General features: G+C 42.6%; 1 protein-coding gene, 1 long non-coding RNA gene and 1 pseudogene across 2 annotated transcripts in view; 2 read left to right on the forward strand and 1 right to left on the reverse strand.

The window, feature by feature from the left end:
- Positions 1–5,441: 5,441 nt before the first annotated feature.
- On the forward strand, positions 5,442–6,942 carry LOC136335630 (uncharacterized). Its single transcript, XR_010731304.1, has 2 exons — positions 5,442–6,239; positions 6,623–6,942. It is a non-coding gene; the product is annotated as an uncharacterized lncRNA (long non-coding RNA).
- Positions 6,943–7,261: 319 nt separating this feature from the next.
- PRKAR2B (protein kinase cAMP-dependent type II regulatory subunit beta) overlaps positions 7,262–14,160 on the reverse strand; it is a 151,587-nt gene continuing 144,688 nt past the window's right edge. The window contains exon 11 of the mRNA XM_066272215.1: positions 7,262–8,752. Within this exon, the coding sequence (XP_066128312.1) occupies positions 8,619–8,752 (134 nt within the window). The 3' untranslated portion in view covers positions 7,262–8,618. The remainder of the gene's footprint in view (positions 8,753–14,160) is intronic.
- Positions 11,075–11,484, forward strand: LOC136333249 (6-pyruvoyl tetrahydrobiopterin synthase pseudogene; annotated as a pseudogene).

Here is a 14,160-nt window from a genome sequence, read left to right on the forward strand (position 1 = left end):
TGATAGGTGGCATTTCATATATCAATTATCATCACATGCTTCTTCAGGATTTCCTACAAAATTTCAGATTTACGAACAGCATAAAAAGGGACAAAATAAACCTGGCTGGATAGTTCAGTTGGTAGAGCACTGTCCTGATACACCAAGATTAGGGTTTGATCCCTGGTCAGGGTACATATAATAATCAACCAGTGAGTGCATAAATAAGTGGATCAACAAATTGGTTTCTCTCTCCCTTCCTTCCTCTCTCTATAAAATCAATCAATCAATAAAAAAACTTGCCCGACCTGTGGCAGCACCATGGATAAAGTGTTGATCTGGAATGCTGAGGTCACTGGTTTGAAATCCTGAGCTTGCCCAGTCAAGGCACAGATGAGAGGTGATTCTTCCTTCTCCTCCCCTCCTTCTCTCTCTTTCTGTTTCTCTTCTCTAAAATGAATAAATAAAAAAATTTTAAATAAAATAAATGAATTTTGCTTGACCTGTGGTGGTGCAGTTAATAAATAAAGTATCAATCTGGAATGCTGAAGTCGCTGGTTCGAAACCCTGCGCTTGCCTGGTAAAGGCACATATGGGAGTTGATGTTTCTTGCTCCTCCCCCTTCTCTCCTTTCTAAAATAAATAAAATCTAAAAAGTATTATTTTAAAGGGACAGAATAGTCCAGATCTGTTGGCCAAATATTAAAGTTTTCCTCTCAAAATAATGTCTGTAGGCCTGACCTGTGGTGGCTCAGTGGATAAAGTGTCAACCTGGAAATGCTGAGGTCACCGTTCGAAACCCTGGGCTTGCCTGGTCAAGGCACATATGGGAGTTGATGCTTCCAGCTCCTCCCCCCTTCTCTCTCTCTGTCTCTCTCTCCTCTCTAAAAATGAATTAAAAAAAAAAGTCTGTATTAGACACTTTCTAGAAATATCTGTGCTAAATAACATCCCTATTAGGGAAACTATATGAAGCCAAGAATTACACAAGGAACCAAGAGATCTTAATTGTCCATGAATTCTGCCAAAGACCCACAAAGTAAATAATTTGGTTAAATCACTGTCATAGAGCTGAATTGATTTAAGCCCTCGTGATTGTTGTAGGGCACACAAGTTGTCTGGAAATAGCTGATGTACTTTATTGCTTATATTTGCATAATTATACTTTATTTATTTATTTATCTTTTGTATTTTTCTGAAGCTGGAAACGGGGAGAGAGTCAGACAGACTCCCGCATGCGCCTGACCGGGATCCACCCGGCACGCCCACCAGGGTGCTATGCTCTGCCCCTCCAGGGCGTCGCTCTGCCGTGACCAGAGCCACTCTAGCGCCTGGGGCAGAGGCCAAGGAGCTACCCCCAGCGCCCGGGCCATCTTTGCTCCAATGGAGCCTTGGCTGCGGGAGGGGAAGAGAGAGACAGAGAGGAAGGAGGGGGAGGGGTGGAGAAGCAAATGGGCGCTTCTCCTATGTGCCCTGGCCAGGAATCAAACCCGGGTCCCCCGCACGCCAGGCCGACGCTCTACCACTGAGCCAAACGGCCAGGGCCTACTTTTAATATTTTAAAAATTTTTTTGTGTGTGACAGAGTGAGAGAGGGACAGATAGGGACAGACAGGAAGGGAGAGATGAGAATGAGAAGCACCAATTCTTCTTTGCGGCTTTGTTGCAGCTCCTTAGTTGTTCACTGCTTGCGTTCTCATATGTGCCTTGACGGTGGGGAGGGGGTGACAGCAGAGCGAGTGACCCCCTGCTCAAGCCAGTGACCAATGGGGTCATGTCTATGATACTGCTCTTAAGCTCAAGCTGGCGACATAGGGGTTTCAATCCTGGGTCCTCTACGTCCCAGTCCAATGCTCTATCTACTATACCACCACCTGGTCATGCTTTTAATACTTTTTCAAAGATACCTGTGAAGAATAACAACTATATAGTTTCAATTGTGCAACCAGTTTTGCTGCCTTAAAAGTATCCTGGAACAGGTAAGATAGTCTTAACTATTTTTAATTTTTAAAAAGGATTTTATTTATTCATTTTCAAAAGGAGAGAAAGAGAGAGAGAAGGGGGGACGAGCAGGAAGCATCAACTCCCATAAGTACTTTGACCAGGCAAGCCCAGGGTTTCAAACCGGCAACCTCAGTGTTCCAGATCGAGGCTTTGTCCACTGTACCACCACAGGCCAGTCCAAGTTGTTTCAACTCTTATTCGTTTCCTTTTGTCAAAATTCTGATATTCTGCCCTGGCCGGTTGGCTCAGTGGTAGAGCGTTGGCCTGGTGTACAGGAGTTCCAGGTTCGATTCCTGGCCAGGGCACACAGGAGAAGCGCCCATCTGCTTCTCCACCACTCCCCTTCTCCTTCCTCTCTGTCTCTCTCTTCCCCTCCCGCAGCTGAGGCTGTATTAGAGCAAAGTTGGCCTGGGCGCTGAGGATGGCTCTGTGGCCTCTGCCTCAGGCTCTAGAATGGCTCTGGTTGCAACAGAGCAACGCCCCAGATGGGCAGAGCATTGCCCCCTGGTGGGCATGCCGAGTGGATCCCGGTTGGGTGCATGTGGGAGTTTGTTTGACTGCCTCCCCATTTCCAATGTCAGAAAAATACAAAAAAAACCCAACAACTGATATTCAGTATCAGACTATTGTATACTACTTTTACTTTTTGAAGCCAGCATTATTTATAATTCTATACTCCATTATATATCATATTAACATAATTAGATAATGAATCCCTTATTCAGTTAACAAACCCTGGGCTTATCCAGATGTATTACTTACCCCTCTTAAGCTTGCACATTATTTTAAGAATGCCAAAGGTCATCTAATCCTTATCATTAACATATTTATTTCTAGAGAAATGTAAGGAAGATTATATCATTAAATAAGCTTTAGCCTGACCAGGTGGTGGCGCAGTAGATAGAGCCTCCGATTGGGATGCGGAGGACCCAGGTTCGAGACCCCAAAGTCGCCAGCTTGAGCAAGGGCTCATCTGGTTTGAGCAAAGCTCACCAGCTTGGACCCAAGGTCGCTGGCTCGAGCAAGGGTTTACTTGGTCTGCTGAAGGCCCGTGGTCAAGGCACATATGAGAAAGCAATCAATGAACAACTAAGGTGTTGCAACGAAAAACTGATGATTGATGCTTCTCATCTATCTCTGTTCCTGTCTGTCTGTCCCTATCAACCCCTCTGACTCTCTGTCTCTGTAAAAAAAAAAAAAAAAGCTTTAGAAAGGAAGAAGACTCAGCACTTAATCTTATATATTTGGAGAGGCAAGAAAGAGAGACAGAAAAAAAAGAGATGAGAAGCATCAACTCGTAGTTGCTTCACTTTTAGTTGTTCATTAATTGCTTCTCATATGTGCCTTGACTGGGGGGATCAAGCTGAGCCAGGGACCCCTTGCTCAAGCCAGCGACCTTGGTGCTCAAACCAGTGACCCCACGCTTAAGCTGGTGAGCCTGTGCTCAAGCCAGCAACTTCCTGGTTTCAAGACTGGGACCTGCCTGACCAGGCGGTGGCACAGTGGATAGAGCGTCAGACTGGGATATGGAAGGCCCAGGTTCGAGACCCCCGAGGTCTCCAGCTTGAGCGCGGGCTCATCTGGTTTGAGCAAAAATTCACCAGCTTGGATGCAAGGTCGCTGGCTCAAGGGGTTAATTGGTCCGCTGAAGGCCCACGGTCAAGGTACATATGAGAAAGGAATCAATGAACAACTAAGGTGTCGCAATGTGCAACGAAAAACTGATCGATGCTTCTCATCTCTCCGTTCCTGTCTGTCTGTCCCTGTCTATCCCTCACTCTGACTCTCTCTCTGTCTCTGTAAAAAAACAAAATTAAATTAAAAAGGAGTTAAAAAAAAAAAAAAAAAGACTGGGACCTTACCATCCCAGGTCGATGCTCTATCCACTGCGCCACCAGAGGTCAGGCTTAATCTTACATATTGCAATAAAATCCAAAGTCCCTGTTTCAGGCCTTAAGTTTCACTTGCAGCATTTTTTAGCACAGTAAATGGTCTGCTAGCCATAGTATATAATAGTAAACCAAATATATTTACCTAACTTGTGTTACAGGTAGTATTTATGTTAAATATATATATCAAATCCTAGTTCATATAGATATGAAAGCAGACACACACACTTTATATTTAAAATAAGGGGAAGGACCTTTTTTCTTTTTAATTTTATTTATTCATTTTAGAGAGGAGAGAGAGAGGGAGACACACACACACACACACACACACACACACACACACACACACACAGGGGGGGAGGAGCTGGAAGCATCAACTCCCATATGTGCCTTGACCAGGTAAGCCCAGGGTTTTGAACCGGCGACCTCAGCATTTCCAGGTCGACGCTTTATCCACTGCGCCACCACAGGTCAGGCAGGACCTTTTTTCTAAAAGAATGTTTTCTGAGAATTTTTAGCTAAACACAATACTCCCTGAATGAAACTCTGACAATTTCCAAGTACTAGTCAAGATTCTTGATTAGCCTAACCAAGCAGTGGCGCAGTGGATAGAGCGTCAGACTGGGATGCAGAGGACTCAGGTTCGAGACTCCGAGGTCGCCAGCTTGACGCGGGCTCATCTGGTTTGAGCAAAAGCTCACCAGCTAGCCTGACCTGTGGTGGCGCAGTGGATAAAGCGTCGACCTGGAAATGCTGAGGTCGCCGGTTTGAAACCCTGGGCTTGCCTGGTCAAGGCACATATGGGAGTTGATGCTTCCAGCTCCTCCCCCCTTCTCTCTCTGTCTCTCCTCTCTTTCTCCCTCTCTGTCTCTCCTCTCTAAAATTAAAAAAAAAAAAAAAATTGACCTGTGGTGGCGTAGTGGATAAAGCGTCGACCTGGAAATGCTGAGGTTGCCGGTTCAAAACCCTGGGCTTGCCTGGTCAAGGCACATATGGGAGTTGATGCTTCCAGCTCTTCCCCCCCTTCTCTCTCTCTCTTTCTGTCTCTCCCTCTCCTCTCTAAAATGAATAATAAAAAAAATTAAAAAAAAAAAAAAAAAGCTCACCAGCTTGGACCCAAGGTCGCTGGCTTGAGCAAGGGGTTATTCGGTCTGCTGAAGGCCCGTGGTCAAGGCACATATGAGAAAGCAATCAATGAACAATTAAGGTGTTGCAACGCTCAACGAAAAACTAATGATTGATGCTTCTCATCTCTCTGTTCCTGTCTGTCCTATCTCTCTGTCTCTGTAAAAAAAAAAAGTGATTCTTGATTAGGGATTAAATAACACCCACTAGTTAAACAAGAGGTGTTTTACATACTTTAGACATATTCCTTAGATTTATTTGGTTATTCTAATATAGCATAATAATATAAACATACCAAAATTATATGAGAATAAAGTATTTAAAAATCTATTGCCATTCAGAAGCATACTTTTTTGCTACATTGTGTCCAGTGGGTTAGTTCACATGCTGTATGTGTGTGTCTCTGTTATGCTTTCCACAGGGCAATATGCACTATGGAAGTCATGTTACAAAAACAAGCCAAAAAAAGCCTCATTAAACACAGTTAACATAGTTTATTATAAAAGTGTACAATAATATATAAGGAAAATTTAAATATAACCAACAATACTGAAAATAATATAACTGGCATTTACAGCCTCAGAGTTCTTTATTAAACAGGCATTTTTTTGCTATTCCATGAATTGTTCATAATCAGTTATGCAACAAAATAGCTAAAAAAAACTGAATAAAGAATATAGAACAGGCCCTGGCCGGTTGGCTCAGTGGTAGAGTGTCGGCCTGGCGTGGAGGAGTCCCGGGTTCGATTCCCGGCCAGGACACACAGGAGAAGCGCCCATCTGCTTCTCCACCCCTCCCCCTCTCCTTCCTCTCTGTCTCTCTCTTCCCCTCCCGCAGCCAAGGCTCCACTGGAGCAAAGATGGCCCGGGTGCTGAGGATGGCTCCATGGCCTCTGCCTCAGGCGCTAGAATGCTCTGATTGCGGCAGAGTGACGCCCCAAGATGGGCAGAGCATTGCCCCCTGGTGGGCGTGCCGGGTGAATCCCGGTCAGGCACATGCAGGAGTCTGTCTGACTGCCTCCCCATTTCCAGCTTCGAAAAAATACAAACAAAAAAAAAAAAAAAAGAATATAGAACAATGAACTGGAAATCTGGTGTTTTGTGTATTTTTTTTAACATGGCATTTAAAATAAAATCAAATAGAAAACAAGTCATCTTCTGCAACGCGTTAAATTCAGTTCAGGGCACTTTCATGATCTGTTAATTAAACCGTGAGACACTGAAACCTAAGCTAGGGGAGAGGAGTGGATAGAAAGCATTGCTCGACCCTGGCCGGTTGGCTCAGCGGTAGAGCGTTGGTCTGGTGTGCCGGGGGGACCTGGGTTCAATTCCTGGCCAGGGCACATAGGAGAAGCGCCCATTTGCTTCTCCACCCGCCTCCTCCTTCCTCTCTGTCTCTCTCTTCCCCTCCTGCAGCCAAGGCTCCATTGGAGCAAAGATGGCCCGGGCGCTGGGGATGGCTCCTTGGCCTCTGCCCCAGGCGCTAGAGTGGCTCTGGTCGCGGCAGAGCGATGACCCGGAGGGGCAGAGCGTCGCCCCTGGTGGGCGTGCCAGGTGGATCCCGGTCAGGCGCATGCGGGAGTCTGTCTGTCTCTCCCCGTTTCCAGCTTTAGAAAAATACAAAAAGAAAAAAAAGAAAGCATTGCTCTATTCATTAACCTCCCAGTCTATGAAAAAGGAAAAAAAAAAGTCATCTTTGAGTAGTATGCTCTCTTCCTACAATAAAGTTTGTGAAATTGTTAAACCCTGTTCTAAAATGTGGCTGATGATATGTTTTACATACTTTAACTTCTTATATATACATTATTTGGTTAACATTTTAACCACACTTTCATTATGTAAGACCATAAACATTCTTGAATAAGATCACACTAGCCACAGAAAAGTTTTACCTATGTATATATTTCTTTTTTTTTTTTTTTTTTTGTATTTTTCTGAAGCTGGAAACGGGGAGAGACAGTCAGACAGACTCCCGCATGCGCCCGACCGGGATCCACCTGGCACACCCACCAGGGGCGACGCTCTGCCCACCAGGGGGTGATGCTCTGCCCCTCCGGGGCGTCACTCTGCCGCGACCAGAGCCACTCTAGCGCCTGGGGCAGAGGCCAAGGAGCCATCCCCAGCGCCTGGGCCATCTTTGCTCCAATGGAGCCTTGGCTGCGGGAGGGGAAGAGAGAGACAGAGAGGAAGGGGGGGGGGTGGAGAAGCAAATGGGCGCTTCTCCTATGTGCCCTGGCCAGGAATTGAACCCGGGTCCCCCACACGCCAGGCCGACGCTCTACCGCTGAGCCAACTGGCCAGGGCTATGTATATATTTCTTTAAAACATCTTTCCCAAAATGGAATTGCTCATTTAAAAGTGAATTGATTAGAATTCATCTCTGTAGTCAGTGGGGTCATGTAGGCTAGAAACAAGGCTAAATTGCTTTGGTTGAATATAATTCATCTTATGTAGTCAAAAATAAGGATATCAATTATCAATGAAAATCTATTCTGGTAGTTCATTCTGCACTTTTAACTATGAATCTATACTAAAGTGAATGGCAAGGCCTAATGGTACATTTAGAATGGGCAGAAATTTTTTATCTTTGCATATGATTTTGTCCATAAAAATTTATTTCTATGACTGTGGAGGAACCCCATGGGAGCGGATATCTGAAAGAATTGTATTTTAGGTACCAAGTGAAGAATAAAGAAATGTCCTGTGAGCGTGTTGATAAGGACCCCAAATTATTTTTGGTATTGAACATTCTTTTTGTAGTATATAGAAGATCTTAAGACTTTTAGAAGACAACAAGTAAATTAAATAGCTTTTTAAAAAACCTTGCGACATTAAATGTCATACTCAAAATTTTAAAGTTAAAGAATACAGAGAATTGGAAATGAAAAAGAAAGCAGAGATATATGCTCTGTGAGGAGAAAGTGTTAATGATCTCTCTTACCTAAAAGAGACTCTTCCCTATCACAATGACTAAACTGCCTGTCCTTGTAACTACTGGTTACTGACATTATGCAAAAGGAGTCAAAATGTACTTTGTTGCAAAAATAGAAAAAGTTTTTAAATTGGCTATGATGTTGTATACCATTTCACCAATAGGCCAAAGCCAGCACATAACTTCTCAAGCCAGAAAACCTTTAAAACAAAAATGATTAAAATTGTACTTACTATTATATATAATGAGTTGTAAAAAGAATGTGACGCCATGCTGTATAGCATGGTTCATTGCCAAGTTCCCTCTTAACATGAATAGTCACTGACATCTATCAACCTGCTTAAATCCAAACAAACACAAATCGCCTGATAACATCCTTTAATTATCTTCTTAAACACAGATATTTTCAGTATATTACAATCATTTGAATAAATCTTTCAGTCAAGTTTGTGGAGTAGGAGATTATTTTATCAGTATGTCAATATTTTTTATGATCTACTCTTTATAAAGTGATGTTAAAGCGTATTGCCTATTAACTCACTACTCTGTTTACTGATACACTGTAAATGTAAAAAAAGGAAAAACCAGAAATCACAGAAAATGCTTGGCATCTACACAAACACATTCTCAGTGGACTAACCACTACTGGATAATTTTGTCACTATAGTTCTTCTTGCTCCATACTCTTGCTTCATGCAGTGGGTTCAACAATATTCATGTTTGTTCCAAACAGGGCAACTAATTGTTCTTCATACGTGGCAATGTTCCTTTTCATAATTTCCATGCAAGGTCCCAAAAGCCTTTCAAATGCTTGTACATCCATGGCTAGGAAAAGGAGAGAATAAGACAAAAATGAGTAACATTCCTTCAAAATCTACAGAATTTCTGGGTCATTTCTGATACCATTCTACATATGTCAATAATGCAATGGTATTTCTAGGTAAATATACAAGAAGAAGGCATAAAGATAAAAAAAGTTCCACTTCAAAAAGAAATAGCCAGAGTCCCTTAGCAATATGATGTGCAGTGTGAGGTTGGTGGGTGGTCCCTGATCCAGGCTGAGAAAAGAATGAGGGGCTGTCATGTCTAACTTAAAAAAAATAGTTTTGATGTCATCACCTGAGTAGATATAAACTCCTCAAAGATGGATGGCACGGAATTTCTTCTGTTTTCCCTCAGGGTTTACAATGCCACATTTTGAAAAACAAATGTTAACTTTTACAAATTTTACTCTCATACTATTGTCTAGTCTCCTCAAAATGACAGCCATTATAACTATATATAACATTTACTATAGTTATAGACGGTATATGTCACTTTGCATGCCTGTTCCTTTTAAATTTTTTTTTAGATTTTATTTATTCATTTTTAGGGAGAGAGAAGAGAGGAGAAAGGAGAGAGAGAAGGGGGGAGGAGCAGGAAGCATCAACTCCTATATGTGCTTTGACCAGGCAAGACCAGGGTTTCGAACTGGTGACCTCAGCATTCCATGTCAAAGCTTTATCTATTGTGCCACCACAGGTCAGGCACTTGCCTGTTTCATGCATTTTAAAAACTAAATTTATAATACGCACATGGAAAATATGGTCACTCTCTACCATAGAACAACTATGAATTCAAATATATTTTTTTTGCCTTTCAAATTTGCAAAGTTAACAAAGGCAATGTTTATAAATAGAGCAAATGGACATTCTTGCACTGCTGGTAGCCTGTAAACTGGTACAAAAAAAAGTGATCCGGCAATATGTATCAAAAGCTGTAAAAGAGCCTGACCAGGTGGTGGCACAGTGGATAGAGCATCGGCCTGGGATGCTGAGGACCCAGGATCAAAACTCCGAGGTTGCTGATTGTTTGTGGGCTCACTGGCTCAGCTGAAGTCCCCCCCCCCCCGCCCCCGGTCAAGGCACGTATGAGAAAGCAATCAATGAACAACTAAAATGCTGCAACAAGTTGATGCTTCTCATCTCTCTCCCTTTCTGTCTATCTGTCCCTGCCTATCTCTCTCTCTCTTGCTAAAAAAATAAAATAAAATAACATAAAACCTGTCAAAAGAACACACACTTCTAAAACCGTTTAATTATTATTATTAAAAAAACTTTTTTTTTTTTTTTTTGGTATTTTTCTTAAGTTGGAAACGAGGAGGCAGTCAGACAGACTCCCGCATGCACCCGACCGGGATCCACTTGGCATGCCCACCAGGGGGCGATGCTCTGCCTATCTGGGGTGCTGTTCTGTTGTGACCAGAGCCATTCTAGCACCTGAGGCAGAGGCCATGGAGCCATCCTCAGTTCCCGGGCCAACTTTGTTCCAATGGAGCCTCGGCTGTGGGAGGAGAACAGAGAGACAGAGAGAGACAGAGAGGAAAGAGAGGGGGAGGGGTGGAGAAGCAGATGGGTGCTTCTCCTGTGTGCCCTGGCTGGGAATTGAACCCGGGTCCCCCTCACGCCAGGCCGATGCTCTACCACTGAGCCAACTGGCCAGGGCTAAAAAAATTTTTTTTTTTAGTGAGAGAGGCAGAGATAGACAGAGAGAGGAAGAGAATTAGGGACAGACAGACAGGAAGGGAGAGAGATGAGAAGCATCAATTCTTTGTTGTAGCACCTTAGTTGTTCACTGATTGATTTCTCATATGAGCCTTGACCAAGGGGCTCCAGCTGAGCCAGTGACCCCTTGCTCAAGCCAGTGACCTTGGGCTCAAACCAGTGACCTTTGGGCTCAAGCCAGTAACCATGGGATATCTATGACCCCATGCTCAAGCTGGTGACTCTGCACTGAAGCTAGTGAGCTCACGCTCAAGCTGGTGACCTCTGGATTTCAAACCTGGGTTCTCTGCGTCCCAGGCCGATGCTCTATCCACTGCATCACCATCTGGTCAGGTATTAAAACCATTTCTAAGGAAAAATCCTATGTATGGAAAAGTAGTCTATGCACAACAAAAAAAGCCCCCTGCACCCCAAATGAAGCTAAACCCCTCACAATATTTACCAGTGGGGAATCATTAGTTTATAATGTGCATATTTCCCTAATAGAATGTTACAATTTGCTGTAAGAAAATGAGAAAATGCTGAGGTTATAATGAATGAAAAAATCAGTTTACAAAATTGTTTAAAAACAGAAAATCCAGCTCATGCATGGGACAGCAAGGTGATGAACGCTGTGGGGTGTGGCCTTGGCTGCCAGGCCCAAGTGTCCCACATCATCTTCTGTAGCACGACCCACGGGCTCCACGGCAGATCTCTCAGGAATGAAGAAAAATTGAAAATGAGAAATGCAACAAACCAAATGGTCATAGGCACAATTAGTATATAAAGATCGATCCTGTTACAGGAATGGTTATGAATCTGACCAACCTCAAATTCACAGAGGAGGCAATTCTGAAGCCCCTTGATGGTTAGAATCTGGATCTAGATGTGCCATACTTTGCAGATGTTATAAGCACAGCAGAAAATGTAGTATATAACTAGGAAAACCTACAGAAATGTTTTCCTGGGGGAATTCTTTATTAAGTAAAAGTATATGAAACATAAAATAACACTGTAGTCTATAAAGGAGAATAGCCCCTTAGGGGTTAATAATACAGAAAGATTTAATCTCTTTCCATATTTGAAAATACCTTTATCCCCTTGGATTTTTAAGAAATCATAAAAAAAAAGTCATCACATAATTATTGTACCTCCACACTGTGTTTTGGAGTGCCTGATTTATTGAAATCATGTGAGTAAAACTTGTTTTAAGTTCAAATCTATTTTGGAACTAAATTTGTAATGTATCTTGAGAATCATTTAGAGATCTATAGATTAAAAATCGCTTCGCATGAGCAAAATGTTTTGGTGTAGAACTGTTTGAAAGCAAAAACCATCTAGGTTTGTTTTTCTATTACCTTACTTTTAGTATTCATTTTATTCTTGTATAAGTAGCAGAAATGTTTGAGACTCACAGTATGTGAATCTTTTAAAAATTAAAATACAGATGATCACAAAGTCTGGAAATACAGGTTACATATTTTTAATATATTGAGTTTTTTTTATTACTTCTTCTAGGGTATGTTATAGGCACAAGTTTATTCAGTAAAAATTAGAAACAAATAACCAGAGGCAATGACTGTGGATGGATATACAAAGTTTAATGAGATGCTACTTTAGTGTACACTGTTCAGTGCAGTTTTGCACAGCTTATTATTGAAGTGTGAATGGCCAGTGAGGAACAGCACACTGAACATCTTACAGAATATCAGTAAGCTACTTGGTTAAATATATTTGTTTCCAAACCTTATTGCCACCAGAACAATATTAACTCAGAAGAGTAAAGAATAATCACCTATATTAAACCGTTAAAATAATCAACACAGGAAAAATATATTACTCTGTAAAGCAACTCTTACAACATATAATTTTTCTTAATTGATTTCACTTTGTTCTGATTATTAAACTTATCGCTTAACTTAAAAAAAACAACCACAAAAATCAAAAACAGAAAACTCATGTAGATGAAAGATGAGCCGGAACTACAATAGGACATGGGAGTCACTGAGTGCTGGTGGGTGCCTCTTAGTTTCGCCTACCTTTTCTTACTTCTCAGAATTCTTCTAATATAAATGTTATTATAGAACAAAATTCATGGGCTTTCACTCATATCACCTTTGCTCTCATTGTCTACTATCTCTACTTGGGAAATCACCTGTCAGTTTCTGTCTTCTCTTTCATCCAAGTATAACGCTTGATTAATATTATACTTGAAAACCTTTTAAAAAGTGACTTCTCTAAGAAGTTAACTCTGAGAATACTAAGATTTTTTTCTGTTAAACTGGATGAAGAGGATATAGTGGCTAATTATTGTTGGATCACTTTAAAAAATTTTTTTCGGCCCTGGCCGGTTGGCTCAGCGGTAGAGCGTCGGCCTGGCGTGCGGGGGACCAGGGTTCGATTCCCGGCCAGGGCACATAGGAGAAGCGCCCATTTGCTTCTCCACCCCCCCTTCCTCTCTGTCTCTCTCTTCCCCTCCTGCAGCCGAGGCTCCATTGGAGCAATGATGGCCCGGGCGCTGGGGATAGCTCCTTGGCCTCTGCCCCAGGCGCTGGAGTGGCTCTGGTCACAGCAGAGCGACACCCTGGAGGGGCAGAGCATCGCCCCCTGGTGGGCAGAGCATCGCCCCCTGGTGGGCAGAGCAGCGCCCCTGGTGGGTGTGCCGGGTGGATCCCGGTCGGGCGCATGCGGGAGTCTGTCTGACTGTCTCTCCCCGTTTCCAGCTTCAGAAAAATACAAAAAAAAGGGAAAAATAAAAGAAAAAAAAATTTTTTTCATTGAGTTGTGAGAGGGAGAGGAAGGAGGAGGCAGGGGTGGCAAGGGAGAGAGAAGCATCAATTTGTTGTTCCATTAGTTGTACCATTTAGTTGTGTACTCATTGACTGCTTCATATGTGCCCTGACCAGGGATTGAACCTGTGACCTTGGTACACTAGGATGACCTGGCCAGGGCCTGTTGAATAATTTTTTTTTTTTTAAAGAAAATGTCATCTGGGCCCTGGATTGTTGGCTCAGTGGATAGAACATTGGCCCAGCATGCAGATGTCCCAGATTTAATCCCTGGCCAGGGTACACAAAAGAAGTGACCATCTGCTTCTCCTCTTCTCATTCTCTCCTTCTCTCTCTCTTCCCCTCCTGCAGCCAGTGGCTCCACTGGTTCGAGCATGGCCCTGGGGAACTGAGGCGCTGAGAATAGCTCAGTTGATTCGAGCATCGGCCCATGACAGAGGTTGTGAGGTGGACCTTAGGGCACATATGGTAGTCTATCTCCCCTCTACTCACGTAAAAAAAGGGGGGGAAAAAAAGAAAATGTCATCACTATTGACACCCTCTGAATTATATTTTTCATTAGTGAAGTAAGTTATTTCTCATATTTAAAATCTCATCTTATAGCTAAAAATGGCATTTCTGCCAAGATACTACACAGTATATAATAAGGTAATTAAACAGCTAAACAATAAAATTTTACTGTTCTTTGACAACCTGAATCTTTGTTTCCAATACTAGGATAAGTGTTCCTGCAGACATTCCAACTTTCCACACAGAGCTTAATTCACTCTATATAAAAATACTGTTTTTTTAAAACAATCTTTTTTTTTTTTTTTGTATTTTTCTGAAGCTGGAAACGGGGAGGCAGTCAGACAGACTCTAGCATGCACCCAACTGGGATCCACCTGGCATGCCCACCAGGGGGCGACGCTCTGCCCACCTG

The sequence above is a fragment of the Saccopteryx bilineata genome, chromosome 4, assembly GCF_036850765.1.
Source record: "Saccopteryx bilineata isolate mSacBil1 chromosome 4, mSacBil1_pri_phased_curated, whole genome shotgun sequence".
NCBI classification, from domain to species: Eukaryota; Metazoa; Chordata; class Mammalia; order Chiroptera; family Emballonuridae; genus Saccopteryx; species Saccopteryx bilineata.